Below are 25,423 nucleotides of genomic sequence, written 5' to 3'. Positions count from 1 at the left end.
CAAAGAGAAAACAGGTTTTTAGACATTTTTGCACATTTATTACAAATACAACACTGAAATACCTTATTTACATAAGTATTCAGACCCTTTGCTATGAGACTCAAAATTGAGCTCGGGTGCATCCTGTTTCCATTGATCATCCTTGAGAGGTTTCTACAACTTGATTGAAGTCCACCTGTGGTAAATTCAATTGATTGGACATGATTTGGAATGGCACACACTGGTCTATATAAGTTCCCAAGGTGGACAGTGCATGTCAGAGCAAAGATCAAGCCATGAGATGGAAGGAATTGTCCGTAGAGCTCCGAGACAGGATTGTGTCGAGGCACAGATCTGAGGAAGGGTACCAAAAAATGTCTACAGCATTGAAGGTCCCCAAAAACACAGTGGCCTCCATCATTCTTAAATGGAAGAAGTTTGGAACTACCAAGACTCTTCCTAGAACTTCCCGCCCGACCAAGCTGAGCAATTGAGGGAGAAGGGCCTTGTTCAGGGAGGTGACCAAGAACCCGATGGTCACTTTGACAGAGCTCCAAAGTTCCGCTGTGGAAATGGTACAACCTTCCAGAAGGACAGCCATCTCTGCAGCACTCCACCAATCAGGCCTTTATGGTAGAGTGGCTAGACAGAAGCCACTCCTCAGGGAAAGGTAGATGACAGCCCACTTGGAGTTTGTCAAAAGGCACCTAAAGGACTCTCAGACCATGAGAAACAAGATTATCTGGTCTGATGAAACCAAGATTGAAATCTTTGGCCTGAATGCCAAGTGTCATGTCTGGAGGAAATCTGGCACCATTCCTACGGTGAAGCATGTTGGGGGCAGCATCATGCTGTGGGGATGTTTTTCATTGGCAGGGACTGGGAGACTTGTCAGGATTGAGAAAAATCCGAACTGAGAAAAGTACAGAGAGATTATTGATGAAAACCTGCTCCAGAGCACTCAGAACCTCAGACTGGGATGAAGGTTCAGTTTCCAACAGGACAACGACCCTAAGCACACAGCCAAGACAACGCAGGATTGGCTTCGGGACAAGTCTCTGATTGTCCTTGAGTGGCCCAGCCAAAGCCCAGACTTGAACCCAATCGAACATCTGTGGAGAGACCTGAAAAAAGCTGTGCAGCGATGCTCCCCATTCAACCTGACAGAGATTGAGAGGATCTGCAGAGAAAAATGCGAGAAACTCCCCAAATATATGTATGCCAAGCTTGTAGCGCCATACCCAAGTAGACTCAAGGCTGTAATCGCTGCCAAAGGTGCTTCAACAAAGTACTGAGTAAAGGGTCTAAATTCTTAAGTAAATGTGATATTTCAGTTTTCTATTTTTAAGAAATTTGCAAAAATGTCTAAAAAACTGTTTTCGCTTTGTCATTATGGGGTATTGGGTGTAGATTGATGAGGAACATTTTTTATTTAATCAATTTCAGAATAAGGCTGTATCGTAACAAAATGTGGAAAAAGTCAAGGGGTCTGAATACATTCCAAATGCACTGTAAGTCCGGTCTTGGAGTGTCTTAACAACATAAAACAAAAATGTTTAGGCTGACTTCCTCCAGTGTCCAGAAAAATATATTTGCTTGGCATGCACATATTTAATGAGATATGCCCTCCCCTGTAACTATTCCCCAGGTCGTTGCTGTAAACGAGAGTCAATTTACCTGGTAAAATAAGGCAAACATTAATAAAACATTCAATAAAATATCACCTAATTTGCATATTATAAGACAATATTTCCCCAAATGTTAAATCTAAAAGTCTTATAATAAGTCTTATATTTGTGTCCACATTCAACTGGTAAACGTTTATTGCGATATGATAAAGGGGGAAAAATCCATATTAGGTTGTAGTTCCTGGCCTTAACAGAGCTGAGATTGACTTCAAAGTACATTTGAAGAAGACAAGGAAGAGATGCTCAGCTATATAGAATGAATAGATATTGATAACTTATGAGAGGTAGTGAAATGTGGTCAAAATTTGCGCTCAAGCGGTAATCCTACAGAGTCCCATTTTCAATGAGAAACTGATTTTAATTAGAACATGGTAATATTTGTACCATGTTTTGTGCTGCTACCATGTTGTGCTGCTGCCATGTCGTGTTGCTACCATGCTGTGCTTTCATGTGTTACTGCCATGCTATGTTGTTGTCTTAGGTCTCTCTTTATGTAGTGTTGTGGTGTCTCTCTTGTCGTGATGTGTGTTTTGCCCTACATTTTTGTATTTTATTTTTTAATCCCAGCCCCATCCCCGCAGGAGGCCTTTCGCCTTCTGGTAGGCCGCCATTGTAAATAAGAATTTGCTCTTAACTGACTTGCCAAGTTAAATAAAGGTTAAATAGATCAGTTAGGGGTGTTATAAATGTTGCCAAATACTGACATTAAGACACTGTATATTGCTAAGAACGTGAGAGTAGTGTGACTCCCCTAGCAGTCTCAAACCAATGCCACCAGCATCAACGATGAACACCCTAACCACTGTCCCAAAAAGGGATATGCCCCACCAACATTAGACAACTATATAAAAAGCCATAAAATGGCAAAAATAAGAAAATCTAATCAATGATGAGAGAATATTCAGATTAACTGATAACTGAGAAAGACATGATCGAAATGCCGGGACCTCCCAGGGGAGGACATGTTGCATAATAATGGTTGTATAAATGAACATGCACAATGTAATCATGGATGTCACAGTGTGCCAAATATGTCATTTGAAAACACGATGTTAAAAGCGTTGTGTGAGTGTCCCTAACCTTGCCAACAGACAAAGCGCTGTGAATGTATCAGTGGTTCACCAATTAAAGCCTTGATGTGCTTGGCCACAGTAACGAGGGGTGATGTGTAATGATGAAAAAAAATGGGGGGGGAGAATGTTTCTTTGGTACCATCAAGCGAAGTCCTCACAACTTCTAAACAGGAATGTTCATGAAACCTGTCTAGAACATTAATATTATATTATATTTTGAGACCATGGCAACCATATTCTGTGTAAATTTGATGGGACTTTGATGGATTATTTTCCTAACCCTTAGAAAACTGGACACAGGAATGTTCTTGCAACATTCCCATGAAGCGTGTCTAGAACATTAATTTAAATTATTCTGAGATCATGGAAATTGCGTTCTGGGTAAGTTTTGTTTGACATTAAGGGAATAGTCTGTTGGGAAAAGTCCTTGCTTGTCGTTAGAACATTCCTATGAAAACGTTAGGTAGTGACCTAATGAGACTCTAAAGTTGTGGGAACGTTTGTTGTTAGCTGGGCCTCCCACCACTTCCTAACAGATGATTTGTGTCGTTGTTCGTCTGGGATGGAGGAGCCACTCGACCTCCCTTCAAGTACCTCTGAGGTGGTTTGATTGTTCAAACACGATGCCGCTAAGCTAGTACATTTTATTTCAAATTCCAAACACTCAGAAGAAACAGAAACAACAAGCTCTGAGATAAAGTTAGGGCATTCTGACCTTATTCGTTACATCATTACCCATGAATCATTGCGGTATCAGCAGTATGAGACCAGGGGAGGTTACGCTGTCACTTGTTGCTTATCTATTTCTGCTCATGTTGGCCATCAATGACTACTTTCCCTAATGGATTTGACTGGTATGTTTCTGCCTTAGTCATTCTGTGGTCCAAATGGCACCCTATTTTTTTATATAGCGCATTTGTTTTGACCAGGGCCCATAGGGGGAATAGAGTGCAATTAGGACACAACCATTGAACCCTGATAGCAATATAATTGTATGGCTCTTACCGTGAATCTCCATCCCATGCAATTGACATTATAGTCATTTTCAAAAACAAAATGTGGGAGCAGATTCTAAGAATAAGGGAGAATGTGCAATGGAGACACTAAGTGCTGAATGTTTGGGTCACAAATAAGGTCATATTCTAATACCCAGCTGGGTTGGGGACAGCTGTAGGCTCTCTGCTGAGACACACTGCTGCGGCACAACCAGTTCACTGAGCATAGGACACACTGCACATCACACAGTAAATAAACACACACTCATGTGCACACATACAGACAGCAAATACACACACAGATACAAACACACACACACACACACACACAAAGATAAACACGCAGCACTGGGAAAAGTAAACCCCAGGCATGCTGTAAATCCTGAGTGTCACACGAGGGAGAGATAACTGTGTTCCTGCCTCAGCTCTGGCCATGTGATCCCCATCATCACACCATGAGCACTAATTATCTCTAAGGGACAGTGGGACACTCTAATCATACTGGACCCCAAACTACATCATAATTGGACCCTAATGCTGTAAAAACAAACACGGTATGATGCTACGGAAAACGGATTTGAATAAAAAATAAATATGCCTGCCTGTCGTTAGACAAAATGCTGTAAAAACGGTACTGTACTTTGTAGTAGTGTAGCCTCACCCACTGCGGCTCTAGTATTGACAGTTACAACACTGCCATCTTGTGGAGGTAGATAGAAGGCAAAACTGTGTAGTTCAACTGCTCCCAGGTGAATACAGTAAATAGGCCTAGCCCTGGAGACCATGATGCATTTTCCTAGATGTAATTAGCAAAGGCTTCATTAGCTATAATTGCTGCGCATATGGATACACTTTAAGAGAGTTATTTCCAAGGCTCTTCTGATTTTTTTTTTTTTTTTTTGTGATGTCTTGCAATAACTGGCTCAAGTGGTTAATTAAGCAGGCCTCAGTCAGTGGGTGGTTTCATGACCTAGATTTGTTCATGGTGGTAGGGAACGTGGAATGTTTTGGTACACTACCTTTATTGACGGGTAAGGGGCTGGTAGGTGGTGAAGTGAGGCCTCATCTCACCTTAGAACTTACAAATCATATCTATATCAGGGAGGGGCAACTTTGATGGGGTGGGGGCCACAAAAAATAGGAACTCGTCATTAAGGGACCACAGTGACTCATGGGTCTGCATACCCACATCCATACTCGTACATGCAGTCAGAGCCGGCCTTAGCCTTTTGGGGGCCCTAAGCAACATTTTGTTTGCAGTTTTACAGCTAATTTCCTGAAATTCTACACATTTTGCCATGGGGTGTAGAGAAATGTTTGCCGTTTTTAATATGATATCTGAGTGAGAGTGACAAAATCAATGGGGGACCCCCGGTCGGTAATTCAACACTGATTACTACAAGTTTAGATAGCTGACCACTAATCTAACTTACCAATCTAAACAATGTTAGCTGACATGGACTAATTGAGTGACTGTCAGTGACTTAACAAGAGAAAAACTGCTGATGCACAACCAAATTTTGAGATTGCAGCTTGTGTATTCTAATATTCTAATTCTCAACAGTAAGTTCAGACCTCGACTGAGTCCCTAAACAATATATATACTGTACATTTATTTATTTACTTTGTAAATTGATCCGCAGGCCTATAAAAAGGGGACTATGTTGCCCATCCACATCCTGGATCTATATGATAGGCTTTGGCCATATAAGCTATGATGACATGTACAGTTGAAGTCAGAAGTTTACATACACCTTAGCCAAATACATTTAAACCAGTTTTTTCCACAATTCCTGACATTTAATCCTAGTAAAAATTCCCTGTCTTAGGTCAGCTAGGATCACCACTTTATTTTAAGAATGTGAAATGTCAGAATAATAGTAGAGAGAATGATTTATTTCAGCTTTTATTTCTTTCATCACATTCCCAGTGGGTCAGAAGTTTACATACACTCAATTAGTATTTAGTAGCATTGCCTTTAAATTGTTTAACTTGGGTCAAATGTCAAATGTTTCAGGTAGCCTTCAGGCACAGTCAACTTAGTGTATGTAAACTTCTGACCCACTGGAATTGTGATACAGTGAATGATGAGTGAAATAATCTGTCTGTAAACAATTGTTGGAAAAATGACTTGTGTCTTGCACAAAGTAGATGTACTAACCGACTTGTCAAAACTATAGTTTGTTAACAAGACATTTGTGGAGTGGTTAAAAAACGAGTTTTAATGACTCCAACCTAAGTGTATGTACATTTCCAACTTCAACTGTAGTAGCCATAGGAGTGTATTCCCCTATCTTACTTGCAGGCCTTCTGGTTGCAAGCTTAATGATAACCAAAAAGTGTCGACAGTGCTGCATTATCTGAACTTGTAGAACTTTTTTGAATTAGTCATGCTGCTTGTGTGTCACATGTTGAGATGTGTACACACCATCTTCAAACTGTGGTGTTTAGCTGTCTTTATATACGTGTCTGCAGGTATGGGTTCACAGATAGTGCTCTACCTGGCCATCTGGCATTTCAGGTAAATGCCAGATGGGCCTGTCTGACTTGGGTTTTATGAGCAAAATTATCTTCATCTGGATAATAACAGAAAATATTGTCAGGTCTTGGGGGGGGGGGGGGGGGGGGGGGGGGGGCCTCAAGAAAAATGGGCTGGTGTGTTAGAACTGCCCCGGCTGATTTCTGGTCCCAGTCCGCTGGTTGCGCCTGTTGATCTGCCCTGTACTGAGCTTGTGCGTGCCCATTTGAGCCTTTTACCCAGTCTGCCTGTACTGAGACATGCGGTCACCGGTCAAGTGTGTGTAGTTAGCTACCTAGTTTAAATGTCAACAGTACTGTCACAGCAGCATACCATTTGATTAACACTTGATAACACTTGACTTAGCCTACATCATCGTCAATATTTGGTACGGTTGGCTGACGCACACAGTAGAGAGAGGCAGAAAGACATAGCAAGGTACATCACGATCAGTAAAAGAAATTGAGCTAGCTAAACTACTAGATTTACATCCATCAACATCAATGACCAGCTGATAGCCCACCCTCTTTACCCGATGTCAATCATGTCTTTAGGAGGCACTGTAACTAGCTTGCTTACAGTTTGTGATGATGAGTGAGTGTGTCGTTGCAGAAATAAATAAGCCTATGCTAAATGTAGAAATGTTTGTTACAGAGGTATTTGGAATGTAATGAATTTCGAGATATGAATTCTGAAGAAAATATATAGAAAATTCAAGCAAGGGGGGTGGGGTGCTCTTTTTTCATTTTGAGCACCTGCCCCCTGAAAGGTCTATGCGTGACCCTGCATGTCTGAGATCAGCTAGTACAGGGGTTTTCAAACGGGGGTCAGCTGAAGTACTGAAAGGGGACCACGATTAAAAAAAATGTTTAAAAAAATACGTTTTTGTAAAAAAATCTGTTATTTAAAAAAAAAAATATATGAATATCTCTAGCTACAAAATAATACCATTGTGGATACCATTTTTACGTCTCTGCGCTCAGTATGAAGAAAGTCAGAGGTAGTTTCATGAGCCAATGCTAACTAGCGTGAGCGCAATGACTAGAAGTCTACAGGAACAGTTAGCCTGCTAGCTGTTCCTGTTCATCAGACACAGTTTCGAACTATCCCTTTAATACGGAGGAAATTCCAATCAATAGAGCTAATTACATGGTTTTGTCTGTATAGAAAATTCTTAGGCGGTCTAAGTGGTTATTTTTAGGATGGAAAAACAGTTTCAGTAACCAGGTTTCCATCCAACCTTTTTATGCGAGTAAAGTACAAAAATGTAATGAAAGGCCTAATGGAAACAGAACATTTGTTGGTAAACTTTCCAAATGTTGGCAAAAGCAAAATACGCTAGACAAGGTGGAATGTTTTTGTGTCAGTAGCTAGATTTCCATAAATTGGCAACTGATTTTCATGCGAATATTCTAAAATCTGCATAAAGAAAATATGCGCATTTTCCCACTGGTAGTCTGTTTCAACAGACTTGTCCCACATAAAAATCAGTTTGTGATGATGTAGTGCACACAACATTTTATTTTTTGCTTTAGTTTTCATGTACCAAATAAAAATCTAAAGTTCAATGTGTTTCCATCACATTTTGAACTCTACTTGCTTTGAATAGCACTCTAGCCAACAGCTGGCAGGTACAGTGCAGGTAGGCTGTGCTGGTAGGCTTGTCTACATGATGAGATTATTATGGATAAGAGCAAGAATATTTGTCAAATGGCAGTCAAGCATCGATCATCATGTCACCAGAATAAGACCCTCGATATTTAGTGGAAAGGAGAATCAAGCTCATCACCTTGCACATTCACCACCCTGTGAAGTTCATCATAACTTATTTAATCTGTAGTCTATTAAACTGCATGGTTTCCTGAGTCGTAATGGGAGGGCAACACAAAATATAATTGCGTGACTCCAAGTTTACGTCGATATGATGGTTATTATATAAATATTTGAGCATAAAAGCATTTCCACCACCATTTCTCGCATAATACATTTTACAGACACAAAAAGATCCACCATGTCAAACGAACAAATGATCTGTCTGCATTTATACAATTGTACCGAAACTACCTGTTTCTGTCACAGCTGTTATGACTTTTCTCGCATAAAAACTGTGGATGGAAACGTGTTTAGTAAAATTAATTATGTGAGAAATGTCAGTGGAAAGGCTTTTATGAGCAAAAATGTATATAATAACCATAATATAACCATCGCAAACTTGGAATCAAGAGATGACAAGTGTAGTCCTCCCACTACTACTCATCGGGAAAGCATGCAGTTTATTAGGCTACAGATGAAATAAATTAGGGTGAACTTCACAGGGTGGTGAAAGTAGGACTACACAGTAATGAGGTTGATGCTCCTTTCCAAAAAATATTGAGGGTCTTATTTTGGTGACATGAAGATCTATGCTTACCTGCTGTTTGACAAATAGAAATATTATTATCCATATAATAACCTCAGCATGTAGACTAGCCTCCTACACAGTCTACCTGGACTGTATCTGCCAGCTGTTGTTGGCTAAAGTATATGTGCCAAGACTAGAGTAGGTACATTTGATTTTTAACGCAATAGTTTTTGTGACAAAACTATAGATAAGAGTTCAAAATGCGATGGAAACACATTCAACTTTAGATTTTTATTCGGTACAGAGTTGCATTTGAGGGGTCTCGGGGTGATTTGGGATTGGGCCATACAGTACATACAGACATATAGTACATTGGACGTCTGCTATTGTTAACATGTGGTTCATTTTGTCTCACAGAAGTTTCTCCAACAAGCTCACCTGGAAGTGTCACAGACCAGAGCTAAATGGCCTACAATAACTTGACAGTATTTAAAAACATTGAAGCATTCACATGGAAACAGTTTGCCTTATTTTTTTGTGTCATCAAGGCAAAGGGTGGCTACTTTGAAGAATCTCAAATATAAATATATTTTGATTTGTTTAACACTTTTTTGGTTACTACATTATTCCATATGTGTTATTTCATAGTTTTGATGTCTTCACTATTATTCTACAACGTAGAGAATAATAAAAAATAAAGAAAAACACTGGAATGAGTAGGTGTGCCCAAACTTTTGACTGGTACTGTACATTTGACGTCTGTCCACCTAACCGTACCTCAACAATCCCAGTCTCTCCACACGGAAGACGATGACCTTCACTCTGTGATAGTAAATTAACACTAATGCATACAAATTGAGTAACATTTGATTAAAGCTAGAATCTTTAATGGAAACAATAAAAAAAGCAGTCTTCCTGCCTCCGTTTTGATAAAACGCTGAGGGATTGGCCTGTCATGTATGTTGTTACTATAGAAGCGTGCAAACTTAACTTTAAAAAAGGTAATACAAATCAAATCAAATGTATTTGTCACCTGCGCCGAATACAGCAAGTGTGTAGAGTTTACCATGAAATGCTTACATATGAGCCCTTTCCCAACAATGCAGTTAAAAATTAAGAAAATTAACAATTGATTAAAAAAATAGTAACACAATAAAATAAAATAAAAATAAAATATAAAATAACAATAACGAGACTGTCACACCTTGATCTATTTCACCTGTCTTGTGCTTGCCTCCACCCCACACCAAGTGTCTCCCATTTTCTTCTGTGTATTATACTTGTTCTGTTTGTCTGTTGCCAGTTCGTCTTGTCAGGTCGTACCAGCATGCTTCTCGTTTTCCTGTTCTCAAGTTTTGTTTTTAGTCTTTCCAGTTATGACATTTCTGCCTGCCCTGACCCTGACTCTGCTTGCCCTCGACCTGCCGTTTGTCTGCACGCGTTATAATAAATATCTGAGATTCGAACTATCCGCCTCCTGTGTCTGCATCTGGGTCTTATCCTGAGCCATGAGAGGCTATACAGAAGGAGTACCGGTACAGAGTTAGTCTACTGGGGTACGAGGTAGTTGGGTTTATTGATTGAGGTAATATGTTTACGTAGGTTTGGTTAGGTGATTGAAGTACTATGCACATGTAGGTAGGAGTGATTAACTGTTCAGCAGTCTTATGGCTTTGGGGTAGAAGCTGTTCATGAGCCTTTTGTTTACAGACTTGGCGCACCGGTACCGCTTACTGTGCGGTAGCAGAGAGAACAGACTGTGATTTGAGTGGCTGAAGTCTTTCGCAATTTTTAGGGCATTCCTCTGACACCGCCCGGTATAGAGGTCCTGAATGACAGGGAGCTCGACCCCAGTGATGTACTGGATCGTACACACTACCCTCTGTAGCGCCTTGCAGCCGGAAGTGAGCAGTTGCCATACCAAGCGGTGATGCAGCCAGTCAAGATGCTCTCAGTGGTGCCGAAGAGGGAAGGAGATTCTGTGCGGATACAGTTGAAGTCAGGTCACAGGAAGGGAGGGCATTGGTAAATCAGACACAACCGGGTGGGCTCAAGCACATCTCTATCCCTTAGATAATAGTTAAGAGAGATAAATAATTTGTGGCAGCATATCAAAGACCACAAAGTACACCAGCTATAGGATTCTAACCCTGGCACTTTTTTAAAAACTCATGAAATTTGATAGTCATTAGTCTGGGTCGACTCCAAAATGCCTTTGCTTTTGTCCAATTAATTTGTCCTTTCTCCGGAAGTGGACATTTGTTCACTTTCCTTCATGGATTTGTAACAAAGCTATTGAATATGGTGGAAAACACCCTCATCTTATATCTATAATTGTGCAATGATTTGGATCATCCATTCACATTGCATTTCATAAAAATGCAATTCCACATCCAACTGTTTGATAAGTGAGAGACCACGATTCACATCCCATCAGTTGCACATTTCACTCACTCATCTACACTTTTTTAATTAACATGCAAATCTCAATCACATAATACTGAGACACTTGCCAATTGCTTAAAATAAATCAAACTTATCAATAAAACAGTACATGTCACATCTACTCCCTCCCCTCCAGCGTTCGATGTCACCGGTTTATTAACCACCGGTCCTGGCATTCATCATTACGCGCACCTGGCATTCATCATTACTCGCACCTGCACTTCATCAATAGGAACACCTGGACTCCATCACTTCACTGATTACCTACCTCCCCTATATCTGTCACTCGCTTAGTTCAATTCCCTAGGCAGTATTGTCTATGTGTTTCATGTCTGTACGCGACTCGTGTTTCTTATATTGTGCTATATTCTGTTTATTATTAAACTCACCACCTGCACTTGCTTTCCGACTCCCAGCGTATACGTTACAGTACATTGAGACAGTCTGCTGGAAAATGTTTTATCAGAGATGGTTGGAAGCAAAAAAAGCTAAGAAAATGTAGATGCTTGCCAGGAAAGCCACTACACAACATTTTATTAGGCCTATGTGGACTAAAAAGGAAGGAAAATACAATCATGAGTATACACTGATATAGACAATATACCTATACCTATTCTCTCTACTATTATTCTGACATTTCACATTCTTAAAATGAAGTGGTGATCCTAACTGACCTAAGACAGGGAATTTTTACTAGGATTAAATGTCAGGAATTGTGAAAAAATGTATTTGGCTAAGGTGTATGTAAACTTCCGACTTCAACTGTACATGGTTGAACCCAAACATTTATTGGGGTCTGATTGAGACATGGGCCGAATGCCTAAGAGAGTCAGGGGGTCTGGAGGAGGATTCATATTGTCCTTGGTCCTCCTGTGTGTATATATATCCTATCCTTAGGCTGCAGATTCTGAATGTGTGACATGGAATGAGAGTTTGGGTTTTATTTACAGAATGTGACGCACTGCCATCACAACCAAAGTCTCTGCTACACAGAAAGTAATCAGTGCGCTTTCTACACTGTGCAGTTTTCTTGAATCCCAACCACAGACTGGCAAAATGGCTCTTACAAAGTACACCAACAGTCAGTGACAATAATTTGTCCCAGGTGGTGACTGTCTTTCCCGTTCAGGGTTCTGCTAAGGCCCTGCTCCCAGTCTGCATTCTGACCAATAGAGCATTTTCTCTCTCATCATCTTTGTTTGTATGTGACATGATTTGTGTTATGTCCCGATTCTCTACCTCAGGGGTTCTTGCTCATGAACCAAATTAGGAATGAACTGTACTCCCAACAACCCAAATTAAGAAGAAATTGTATTATATGTGATTATAAATGTATTAACTTGCGACACACCTCTCACATGCCCACCCAGGGACCACTTTGGGTCCTGAGCCATAGTTTAAGAAACTTTGCTCTACCTCCCTAAGTGTTTACCAATGGCACCCCTCATTAAAGCATTGGATTGAGTCATGTTTTATTTTTCCATTCTGGTTTGGATTTAAAACCCAGAAAATGCATATGATTTCAGATTTTTCTGGTCAAAGCACTGAAATGTTTTTAAATATAAGTTAAATACCAATGAACTACCAATGCATAATGCTAAACTTTTAGGAAGGACACAATATCCTTAAGAACCCTGACAATAGTATTTCATTTGTTTTATAGGTTGCAGAGGAGATTGTGGAGGTGAGCCCTTGACACCCCTGTACCATAGACCGTGTTCAGACAAGACAATTGTGTAATCCTGTGTGTTATGTGTATGTGTGTGCCAATCAGATTGCACATTCCTCAATTTTTTACAAAAATTATAAATGTGTTAAATGTTAATATTGTATTTTTTGGTAAGATTGTATTGATTTTTTTCAAACAATACAAAACATGCACATACAAACGCACACAAACATCAGCCAAATCACACCTGGCCAGACCCACCTGCTCCCACTCCCATCCATCTCCAGCACCTGCATCACTCTCTGCCACATGGCCTCAAACTGTACCATTTCGTTTTTCTCTGTCACCCATGCACTTTCAACATTTAGATAATAAAGTATGTAACCTGTCCATTGTGTTAGCGATGGAGGATTGGTTGATTTCCAGTTAAGTGTGCATTTCTTCAAGATGATTGATGAGAAAAGTATTGTCCAACCCATCACTGCTCACTCATACCATGTCTTGAAATATGCAGACAAACAGATTAAAAGTACATTTACATTGTGATACTTCTGACATACAACTCCGCCCATAACTTTTGGACTTTATAGCAATCGCAGAACTCATGGATTATTGAGTCATTGTTAGTTTTACATTTAAGACATGACTCTACCGTTGTGCTGTAGAATTTGTGATTTTTCTCTTGTATAATAAAATATATACAATCGTGTATACTGGATTAAGTGGATTAAATTTTGTTAACTTAAATATCGTTAGTGATGTTCCAATATTCCCTCCATCTTGTGCCAATATCAGTTATTTTTAAGTCTTGGAAAACTTAAAACTTTCCTTTTTATTCCATGAGTTTTATTTGCCCATATCAACCGAGTATATAAAAAAATGTCTTCAGTGGGGTAAATTGGTATTACGGAGAATAAATATCAGAACTAACTGTTCATATTTAATTGTGCCAGCGTGTGTGTGTGCCAATCAGATAGTAGATTTCTTCGAACCCGTTTTATAAAACAAATTGATGACTGAAATTATAATTATGTTAATTGTTCATATTTAATTGTGTAATCCTGGGTGTGTGTGATCCCAACTTTGTAACCGTCAGAGAACGTTTCCAACTTTATAACCTTCAGAGAACGTTCCCCATTACCTTCATACAACCGAAAGAGAGCGTTCAAATAGCATTAAACCCTTAGGGAACATTGGTGCAACGTTCAGGGAACGTTCCAAGAATGTTCTTAGAAACAAAATGTGTTATCTGGGCAGTTATTATTGTATACTAAATTCATGTAATATTACATGTTCTGGTTGAAAACAACAACACACTTGTTGCAACTTTAGCTCTAAATATGTATGGTGGCGTCTATTTTAGATATTTCCTCTAGCGTGAGGGTAGCGTGAAGAGGGCAGACTTGAGCGCGCGTGGTCTTGGCTCACACTTGACTATTATAGGCTACTACTCCAATACCCTATTTCACCCTGGCTCAGCTGGCTGCACATGGTGAAAGAATTACAATACAAACTTTGAGAGTCAAGATAAAAAGAAGGCGGTTCTTCATTGAGACCTACAAAATCTGAAGGCAAAAAGGGGACCAGATTATTCTCTTAAAACGGCAAATAATTTCGGTGACAAACTCCTGGGGAAAAAAACTGTCGTGACCAACGCTGCAGAATGGAAATATCCAAAGGGGATGAACATTCGACTGAGCATGCTGCCAATTTACTAGGTTCACCTGGTCGAGACAATCAGATGAGACACAGTGGACAGGTCCACAAGAGGTCGAACAACCGCATGGTACTCGTTGTGGTGAGTGGCATTATTGTAACTTGTCGTTACTGTAATCTAATTGTATAGGCTATTGAATTATTACTTCAAGGTCCAATGCAGCCTTTATCTTAAAATCCAAATCATTTCTAGGTAACAATTAAGCAACTTACTGTGATTTGTTTTTCAATTTAAAAAGGTTAATAAACATAACTTGTTAGCAAAGAGCAATTTCTCAAGCAAGAATTTCGCTAGGACTGTCTGGGGGGCATCGGTTTTTATCCAGCCAAACTTGTTGCGAAACCATGCCCATAAGAAAGCTAGCAACTTTCAAAGCCCCGCTGACTGGTCAGAGTTCGGTTGTTCCCTGTGAGAATTAAAGGTGTGTGAGAGAAGAAAGAATGCTATAGAGACGGAATCTCCAAAACAAAACACTGCCATCCATACCTTGCATTTTCCCGAATCTGGATATGAAGTTGCATTAAACTATGTAGCTTTTTTTCGTGAGTGATTGCAGCGAGCCTGACTGACCAGATGGATAGCTGCATTGTTTTTGGAGGTAAGTAAACGGAATTATAACTAATGTTTTCGCTATTTTACAACGCCGGTTGGGCTGATGCTATCTAGTATTTTGCGTTGTCTAGCGTTAGCTTAGTGCGGTTATCTAGGTGTTTACGAAAGGACTATTGGGATACTTAGCTACATGACATTTCTTCTAGTTGGCAACTAAAATATGCTGCGTAGCTAGCTCTAGCTGAATGGGCAAAGCTAGCTCCATTGATTCACTATTACTGAGAATCATGTAATGTTAGCTATCTACAGTCGCTTGCCTTTCGTTTAGCTAATTCTAAACGAGGCCGTGAAACTGCAGTTCATAGCAGGCACGAGCAAACTCCCTCTCACTTCGTCACAGGGAACGTCCAAACTCTGACCAACCAGCATGGCTTTGAATGTTGCTAGGTTACTCATGGGCGTGGTTTTTATTTATTTTTTATTTCCCCTTTTATGTAACCAGGTAGGCCAGTTGAGAACAAGTTCTCATTTACAACTGTGACCTGGCCAAGATAAAGCAAAGCAGTGCGACAAAATACAACACAGTTACACATAAACAAACGTACAGTCAATAACACAATCTGAAAAAAACTATGTACAGTGGTTGCAAATGTAGAAGATTAGGGAGGTAAGGCAATAAATAGTCCATAGAGACGATTACTTACAATTTAGCATTAACACTGGAGTGATAGATGTGCAGATGATAATGTGCAAGTGGTGATACTGGAGTGCAAAAATATAACAATTTGGGGATGAGGTAGTTGGGTGTGCTATTTACAGATTGGCTGTGTACAGGTACAGTGATCAGTAAGCTGCTCTGACAGCTGATGCTTAAAGTTAGAGAGGGAGATATAAGTCTCCAGCTTCAGTTATTTTTGCAATTCGTTCCAGTCATTGGCAGCAGAGAACTGGAAGGAAAGGCGGCCAACGGAGGTGTTTGCTTTGGGGATGACCAGTGAAATATACCTGCTGGAGCGTGTGCTGTGGGTGGGTGTTGCTATGGTAACCAGTGAGCTGAGATAAGGTGGGGCTTTACCTAGCAAAGACTTATAGATGACCTGGAGCCAGTGGGTTTGGCGACGAATATGTAGCGAGGGCCAGCCAATGAGCATACAGGTCGCAGTGGTGGGTAGTATATGGGGCTTTGGTGACAAAACGGATGGCACTGTGATATACTACATCCAGTTTTCTGTGTAGAGTGTTGGAGGCTATTTTGTAAATGACATCGCCAAAGTCAAGGATCGGTAGTATAGTCAGTTTTACGAGGGTATGTTTGGCAGCATGAGTGAAGGAGGCATTGTTTGCAAAATAGGAAGCCGATTCTAGATTTAATTTTGGATTGGAGATGCTTATTAATGTGAGTCTGGAAGGAGAGTTTACAGTCTAACTAGGTATTTGTAGTTTTCCACATATTCTAAGTCAGAACCGTCCGAGTAGTGATGCTAGTCGGGCAGGCAGGTGCTGCCAGCAATCGGTTGAAGAGCAAGCATTTAGTTTTACTAGCATTTAAAAGCATTTGGAGGCCACGGAAGGAGTGTTGTATGGCATTGAAGCTCGTCTGGAGGTTTGTTAACAGTGTCCAAAGAAGGGCCAGATGTATACAGAATGGTGTCATCTGCGTAGAAGTGGATCAGAGAATCACCAGCAGCAAGAGCAACATCATTGATATATATACAGAGAAAGGAGTAGGCCCGAGAATTTAACCCTGTGGCACCCCCATAGAGACTGCCAGAGGTCTGGACAACAGGCCCTCCGATTTGACACACTTAACTCTATCTGAGAAGTAGTTGGTGAACCAGGCGAGGCGGTCATTTGAGAAACCAAGGCTATTGAGTCTGCCGATAAGAATGCAGTGATTGACAGAGTTGAAAGCCTTGGCCAGGTCGATGAAGACTGTACTGTCTTTTATCGATGGCGGTTATGATATCGTTTAGGACCTTGAGCGTGGCTGAGGTACACCCATGACCAACTCGGAAACCAGATTGCATAGTGGAGAAGGTACGGTGGGATTCGTTTTGCACCAAGTTTGGCATGGACAAAAAGGACACTTCTGGGGGTGGTCTGAGTGGGGAGGGGAAACTGAAAACTAGCTGTTATTGGCAGAGAGGTTTTGAACTCTCTTTCTTATTGGCCTTTTAACTAATTTACACCAGGCAGGCCAAAACTCCATCCCACCAAAACAAGCTGAAATTTCAGGCGGTCTTAAAAAAAAATAATATTACACTTAATCATTTTCATAACTTCACAGTATTATTCCAACCTCATAATGTGGAAACATATATAAAACACAGAAAAATCACGTTTTTGACTCAACTGGGCCTTTTTTAAAGGGATAGTTCACTACTTTGTAAGCAGTCTATGGAGAAGGTATGACAGCAATATGTTTACCTGGCCACTGATTTAAATGCTAACTTTATTGCATTTGTGGCACAATCCAATGCAAGTCAATGGTACTCATATTAGCATTTTCGCACTTCATCCTAAAGTATCCTAACTTGATTGTGTAACTCAATGAAGTTACTTATATAAACTGATTACCAACATAAATATAACATTAAACAAGTAGTTTTGCATCGACCGATTATGATTTTTCAACGCCGATACCGATTTATTGGAGGACCAAAAAAGCCGATACCGATTAATCGGCCGATTTTTATTTTAAAAAAAATATATATATATTTTATTTTATTTGTAATAATGACAATTACAACAATACTGAATGAACACTTATTTTAACTTCATATAATACATCAATAAAATCAATTTAGCCTCAAATAAATAATGAACCATGTTCAATTTGGTTTAAATAATGCAAAATCAAAGTGTTGGAGAAGAAAGTAAAAGTGCAATATGTGCCATGTAAGAAAGCTAACGTTTGAGTTCCTTGCTCAGAACATGAGAACATATGAAAGCTGGTGGTTCCTTTTAACATGAGTCTTCAATATTCCCAGGTAAGAAGTTTTAGGTTGTAGTTATTATAGGACTATTTCTCTCTATACCATTTGTATTTCATTTAACCTTTGACTATTGGATGTTCTTATAGGCACTTTAGTATTGCCAGTGTAACAGTATAGCTTCCATCCCTCTCCTCGCTCCTACCTGGGCTCGAACCAGGAACACAACGACAACAGCCACCCTGAAGCAGCGTTACCCATGCAGAGCAAGGGGAATAACTACTCCAAGTCTCAGAGCGAGTGACGTTTGAAACGCTATTAGCGCGCACCCCGCTAACTAGCTAGCCATTTCACATTGGTTACACCAGCCTAATCTCGGGAGTTGATAGGCTTGGAAGCACAGCGAAGAGCTTCTGGCAAAACGCAGGAAAGTGCTTACGAGCCTGCTGCTGCCTACCACCGCTCAGTCAGACTGCTCTATCAAATCATAGACTTAGTTATAACATAATAACACACAGAAATACGAGCGTTAGGTCATAAATATGGTCGAATCCGGAAACTATCATCTCGAAAACAAGACGTTTATTCTTTCAGTGAAATACGGAACCATTCCGTATTTTATCTAACGGGTGGCATCCATAAGTCTAAATATTCCTGTTACATTGCACAACCTTCAATGTTGTCATAATTACGTAAAATTCTGGAAAATTAGGCGGCCCAAACTGTTGCATATACACTGACTCTGCGTTCAATGAACGCAAGAGAAGTGACATCATTTCACCTGGTTAATATTGCCTGCTAACCTGGATTTCTTTTAGCTAAATATGCAGGTTTAAAAATATATAACTCTGTGTATTGATTTTAAGAAAGGCATTGGAGCAACGATACGCACAGGGTTGGTTATATGCAAAGCAGGACACCCTAGATAAACTAGTAATATCATCAACCATGTGTAGTTAACTAGTGATTATGATTGATTGATTGATTGTTTTTTATAAGATAAGTTTAATGCTAGCTAGCAACTTACCTCTGCTTCTACTGCATTCGCGTAACAGGCAGGCTCCTCGTGGAGTGCAATGTACTCAGGTGGTTAGAGCGTTGGACTAGTTAACTGTGAGGTTGCAAGATTGAATCCCCCGAGCTGACAAGGTAAAAATCTGTCGTTCTGCCCCTGAACGAGGCAGTTAACCCACCGTTTACTAGGCCGTCATTGAAAATAAGAATGTGTTCTTAACTGACTTGCCTAGTTAAATAAAGGTGTAAAAAAACGATTTCCGATTGTTATGAAAACTTGAAATCGGCCCTAATTAATCGGCCATTCCGATTAATCGGTCGACCTCTAATATCCTCTGTTCGTAATCAAGTGGGAGGTGGAAATTTACAAGTTCTGAAGTCGTAAATACAAGTTGGATGCATTCACGTGCTTTGAACTCGTCGAGAAATGCAGATTGGCTAATGGCCAACAAGCTGCATAAACCATAAACTAAAAGCTATCATGCTTGTAAACAAGTTATAGTGTTAAAATTTTTATTTTTATAAATGTTTTGTTGCATTTAATTGCAGAAAAGGCTGTTCAAGGTAATTTCCTTAGTACGTGACATCAGAGGTCAGCATGTCGGAGAAGTGGGAACTCAGGATGATAGACTAGTATCCCACTAGTAATTACCAGTTGGTGGGTTGTTCACGTAGACGTTTTCCTATTCTTATGTGGTAAATTCCCACTTCCCACTTGATTACGAACGCAATATTGTCTGTTATACACGTCTGGAATGCTGTGTCAGTCAATCAGCATTCAGGACCCAAACTACCCAGTTTATAGTCGTCAATAATCAATGGCTATTGTAGCGTTCTTGCTATATGAGCCGCTTTACCCACCAAGTCAGTTAATCCGTGCCTATGCCAGCCATTGACTCTGGGGTTATACAGTACCAGTCAAAATTTTGGACACACCTACTCATTCAAGGGTTTTTCTTTATATTTACTCTTTTCTACATTGTAAAATAATAGTGAAGACATCAAAACTGAAATATTACATATGGAATCATGTAGTAACAAAAAAAGTATGAACAAATCAAAATATATTTGCGATTCTTCAAAGTAGCCACCCTTTGCCTTGACAGCTTTGCACATTCTTGGCATTCTCTCAACCAGATTCTTGGAATGCATTTGAATTAACAGGTGTGCCTTGTTAATTTCTGGAATTGTTTTCTTTCTTAATGCGTTTGAGCCAATCAGTTGTGGTGTGACAAGGTAGGGGTGGTATACAGAAGACAGCCCTATTTGGTAAAAGACCAAGTCCATATTATGGCAAGAAAAGCTCAAATAAGCAAAGTGAAACGATAGTCCATCATTACTTTAAGACATGAAGGTCAGTCAATCCAGAAAATTTCAAGAACTTTGAAAGTTTCTTCAAGTGCCGTTCGAAAAACCATCAAGCGCTATGATGAAACTGGCTCTCATGAGGACCGCCACAGGAAAGGAAGACCCAGAGTTACCTCTGCTGCAGAGGATAAGTTAATTTAGAGTTAACTGCACCTCCAGATTGCAGCCCAAATAAATGCTTCAGAGTTCAAGTAACAGGCAAATGTCAATATCAACTGTTCAGAGGAGACTGTGTGAATCAGGCCTTCATGGTCGAATTGCTGCAAAGAAACCACTACTAAAGGACACCAATAATAAGAAGACTTGCTTGTGCCAAGAAACATGAGCAACGGACATTAGACCGCCGACTGCCGTGTCTTTGTGAGACGCAGAGTAGGTGAACGGATGATCTCCGCATGTGTGGTTCCCACCGTGAAGCATGGAAGTGTGATGGTGTAGGAGTGCTTTGCTGGTGACACTGTCAGTGATTTATTTAGAATTCAAGGCACACTTAACCAGCATGGCTACCACAACATTCTGCAGTGATACGCCATCCCATCTGGTTTGCGCTTAGTGGGACAATCATTTGTTTTTCAACAGGGAAATGACACAACACACCTCCAGGCTGTGTAAGGGCTATTTGACCACAAAGGAGAGTGATGAGTGCTGCATCAGATGACCTGGCCTCCACAATCACCTGACCTCAACCCAATTGAGATGTTTTGGGATGAGTTGGACAGCAGAGTGAAGGAAAAACAAGTGCTCAGCATATGGAGTTCCCACAAGACTGTTGGAAAAGCATTCCAGGTGAAGTTGGTTGAGAGAATGCCAAGAGAGTGCAAAGCTGTCATCAAGGCAAAGACTGGCTACTTTGAAGAATCTCAAATGCAAAATACATTTTGATTTGTTAACTTTTTTGGTTACTACATGATTCCACGTGTTTATTTGATAGTGGTGATGTCTTCACTATTGTTCTACAATGTTGAAAATAAAGTAGTAGTAAAAATAAAGAAAAACCCTTGAATGAGAAGGTGTGTCCAAACTTTTCACTGGTACTGTATATTGACCTGTAATGGCTCAGTCCACAACAATGTCTCAAAAATCGGTGTGCGTGTGCACTTGGACAACATGTCTCGTCAAGCATGAGTTCATTTTCCACAGGAATCATTATGCGAACGTTGGTTTAGAGTTGTGAAATAGTACAACACATGGCAGTATTAGAGCGTGTTGCCATGAATTCTACCAAAAACAGGATTCCTTATCGGATGCTGAGCATATAGCAAGGCACTAAGAGTCAAAGCACATGGGAATCAAACGTGTATATATTTACATTTTTGAGTAGTTAAGGGTTGAGTGTTGCTCAATAAACCGGGAGATGTTTTATAATTTTAAATCATTTTTTTCCAACTACACATTTTTTGAGGTGTGTGTGTGTGTGTATGTACTCCCAACATGGGGTAGTGAGATTTACTCTGTACCCCAGTATAGTGTCCTCAGGCGCCTGCAGTAGGTTTCCACCAGACAGTGTGTTTGCTTTCCCTAGAACTCGGTTAGGTACTGCACTGTAGTCCTGGCTTCTCAAGACACCAGCCAGGTCTCTCTCACTCACTCACACAAGCTACACCTGACAGATCACACATTGTACAGCACTTGATTCTTGAAAAAACATCTTCAGAGTTTTTTCAAAGCACTTCAAGGTGATGACCTGTCTTCTTTACGTCAAGCTCTTTATTACTGGTACTTGGTTTTAATGAGAGAACTCCATGACAATTAGACCTCAGTACTAATCCTGACATGTCCTGTTAGCCCCTATTGAGACCCTCTTTAAGCCGTGTTGATAAGACTGCCGGATATCTTCCCTTTATCATTAGCTGACTTAGTTGAAACTTTAAACCCCTGTGATCCAGTCTTTGAATCTCCCCGCTAATTACAATGCCCCAGCTATTCACCCTTCCCTGGGCAAAAGGGGCCAGGCAGAGCAGCTCACCAGGCAGCTAGGAGGAGGGGAGCTCGTTTATGACCTGCTTTTACTTCTCTATTAGAGAGGGCCAAGACCCCGATGTGGAGAATTCAACTTTTTTTAAATTTGTGCACCGAACAGAATAGAGTCCTACGTTAGAATGGAAACGAAAGTGTCATATGACTAATTTTCTAAAATAATAAATGGGGGATATAGTTTATATTTAATTCAAATCGTTTTGGTTGTTTTTTATTTCTAGGAATTTTGTCACATTTTCGAAATTGAGTTTCTGTGGTTTTGTTCAACCTAAGTCCAGCTGAGATGTTTTTTCTGATGCACTCTAGACCCAAACAATGTACAGTTCTAGCTACAATGGTGTTTCTCAAGGAAGCAGCAAGCAAAGACTGCTGCCAAGCTTCTCTTCATAATTTTCCGGACACAATACTTTTTTGTGTTATGCGATGTCCCTCGATTTACTGACCTTACTAACAGTGAACGTGATTTAAAATCCCATGTACACAATATAAAAAAAGCCACAAAATAAGCTCCAGAAGATTGAATACTTGGGTGAAATAGAACAGGGTTATCCTAAATCTTGTTGCAGAGTAAGTAGAATAGTAGTCTGGTTAGATCGGACTGAGTGCTACCTAGTGTTCAGTCCGGTTTAACCAGGCTAGTAGAGTACACTCACAATCGGGATAATAGTTTTAATTGAATGAGAAGATATCGAAGGGTCCATATAGCACTTCATTTACGATGGTTCATCAGGATGCTATGCATCGTATACCCCTTTCACACTACTAAACTGAGCTGGGCCAAGCTGTACTGTGCTGGCCTGGTGGGGCATCCACCATACTGGAACCGTGCTGGAAAGGACTATGTGAAAAGAAAATATCCAAGCTAGCACTGTACTGTTTGGGTCAGCAGGATACTGTGAAAAGGGTAATAGTGGACTATACAAGACACATACGTTTGCTATCTCTCTTCCTCTCAAAGTTTCTTCCTTCTAGAGTTTTTCCTGGCCACTGTACTCTGCTTGTATTGCTCTTTGAGTTCTAGGCTGGGTTACTGTGAAGCACTTTGTGACAACTGCTGATGTAAAATGGACTATAACTAAATGTGCTTGATTATCTACACATGGGAACTTTTCAGATGTCTCTCTTCTCACCAATAGGTAATGTTGCTGTGCGTGTTGATCACCGCCGTCACAGTTATATTTGCCTTGAAACAGCGCTGCAATGTCAAAGGTACGGTTTACAATCTATCTTCTGTCCTATTGGCCACTGTGCAAAACGAACCAATTATAACACAGAAAGAAAACCGTCAGTACATAAACGCTTTTCAGCTAAAAATAGAAATACATTTCTAGTCTGTAATTGAATGCATTCCCTGTCCAGTTTCTATTCTCTCTTTTGAGAAAAGAAACAAAACTGCTAAGGGTTAGCTTAAACATCCATAACAAACCAATCAGATGTACTGATTCCTTTTTTTAAATCTGTCAAATGATACCAATTCTGAGTAACATCATGATATTCTGAGTTAACTTAAATTACATTCTGAGTAACGTTGTTGACGTCCTGAGTAACATACTAAAACTCTTCTCATCCCCTATAGTGACGAGCTGTAAGAACAGGTGTGCGGCGGGGAGCAGTGACAAGTCTGCGTCGTGCCACTGTGACCTGTCTTGTGAGAAAGAGGGAAACTGCTGTCTGGATTACACTGCGGTGTGCGTAGACCCTGGTAAGTCCAACAGCCTACATCACGTGTTACTGCAACACTACACTGCCAGAGGTATGTAGAGCAGGAGAGCACGGGTCAGGTTACCCACCAGCGCTACTTTGATGTTGTTCGTCTTCTTTATGTGTGTGTGTGTGTGTGGAGGAGGAGGAGTGTTCATGTGTGTCAGTGGAGGCTGCTGAGGGGAGGACGGCTCATAATAATGGCCGGAATGGAGTCAATGGAATGGTATCCACCATACGAAAGCACGTTGTTGATGTGTTTGATTCCATTGACTCCATTCCAGCCATTATTATGAGCTGTCCTCCCCTCAGCAGCCTCCACTGGTGTGTGTGTGTGTGCGTGTGTGGGTGGATAGACTCCTCTACAGATTACAAAAACATGTTTTATGTGGACTGGAATGTTCACTTCGGATGCAATGTTGACTCTGGGAAGAGGCTGACCATTCCAGCATCCCCAAAATACCCCTCTTCCATTTTACCGTCCTTGCTGGTCACTGTGGCCAGCCGTCCCCTAGCTTGGGTGTGGTGTGGCAATCTGGGCAGTGTTGTTCCCCCACACTATGTGGCTAAAATTTTGCCGCCCAATCAACATGGGACTCGTGTGTTTCCTCTACTTCCTCCAGAGAGGAGCGAGGCCCATTTATAGTGAAGGGATGGTAAATCAGAATTTGTTTTGATTTTCCCCATGATTGCTGTAACACTGAAGCATGTCTCCTGAGACTGAGATTAGCATCCCTCTTATAGACTGTCCACTTGACCGCGGTCAGAGAGAGAATGTTGGTCTGTCTGTTCTAATGGGTATCACTCACTTTCTTTAGTGTAGTGCTTTGTGAGAATATTCGATGATGAGAAACTGTAGTTCACTCATTGATGAAATGTTTGGATACAGGGTAGTCCCAGACAGTGGTAGGAGTAATGACCGACTCCTCAGCTACTGCTGTCTCTCGGAGTTTGTCTTTAGGTGACTCTCCTAAGCATACACACACGTACATTCTCTCACACGTGCTCCCCCTTTTCGCTGTCATAAACTCTCTCTCTCCTTCCCTCTCTCTCTCTTCCTCACACTCACATATTTTCACACTTTTTCTCCATCATAATTATTTCTCCCTCTCTCCCCCTCCAGGTCAGCGCTGGACCTGCTCCAGATTCCGCTGTGGCGAGCAAAGGTTGGCCGATAGCCTGTGCTCATGCTCGGATGACTGTGTGAAAGCAGGGGACTGCTGTGCAAATTACTACAGCTCCTGCAAAGGTAAAGGCCATAGACTAAACTAACCCTGTGTGGGTTGCAGCCCCAAAACTACATCTGTGTGTTCAACAGACCTTCATCAAATTTTTCTATCTAATGCTTTTATAGTCCCGAAAGTACAAGCTCCACACCATATCAAAGGCACCTCAAATATTTCGAAGTATTTGGCGCAGGTCTGTTGTGCAATCTTACATAAAGGCCTATACT

At 40.6% G+C, this 25,423-nt stretch overlaps 1 protein-coding gene across 1 annotated transcript in view; it reads left to right on the top strand.

The window, feature by feature from the left end:
- Window positions 1-14,214: 14,214 nt before the first annotated feature.
- LOC120019577 (ectonucleotide pyrophosphatase/phosphodiesterase family member 1-like) overlaps window positions 14,215-25,423 on the top strand; it is a 67,363-nt gene continuing 56,154 nt past the window's right edge. Inside the window, exons 1-4 of the mRNA XM_038962886.1 lie at window positions 14,215-14,506; window positions 23,406-23,478; window positions 23,846-23,971; window positions 25,094-25,219. Of these exons, the coding sequence (XP_038818814.1) occupies window positions 14,372-14,506; window positions 23,406-23,478; window positions 23,846-23,971; window positions 25,094-25,219 (460 nt within the window). The 5' untranslated portion in view covers window positions 14,215-14,371. The remainder of the gene's footprint in view (window positions 14,507-23,405; window positions 23,479-23,845; window positions 23,972-25,093; window positions 25,220-25,423) is intronic.

This window comes from Salvelinus namaycush, chromosome 24 (genome assembly GCF_016432855.1).
Source record: "Salvelinus namaycush isolate Seneca chromosome 24, SaNama_1.0, whole genome shotgun sequence".
Taxonomy (NCBI): domain Eukaryota; kingdom Metazoa; phylum Chordata; class Actinopteri; order Salmoniformes; family Salmonidae; genus Salvelinus; species Salvelinus namaycush.
This window is presented reverse-complemented; position numbering and strand designations above follow the sequence as displayed.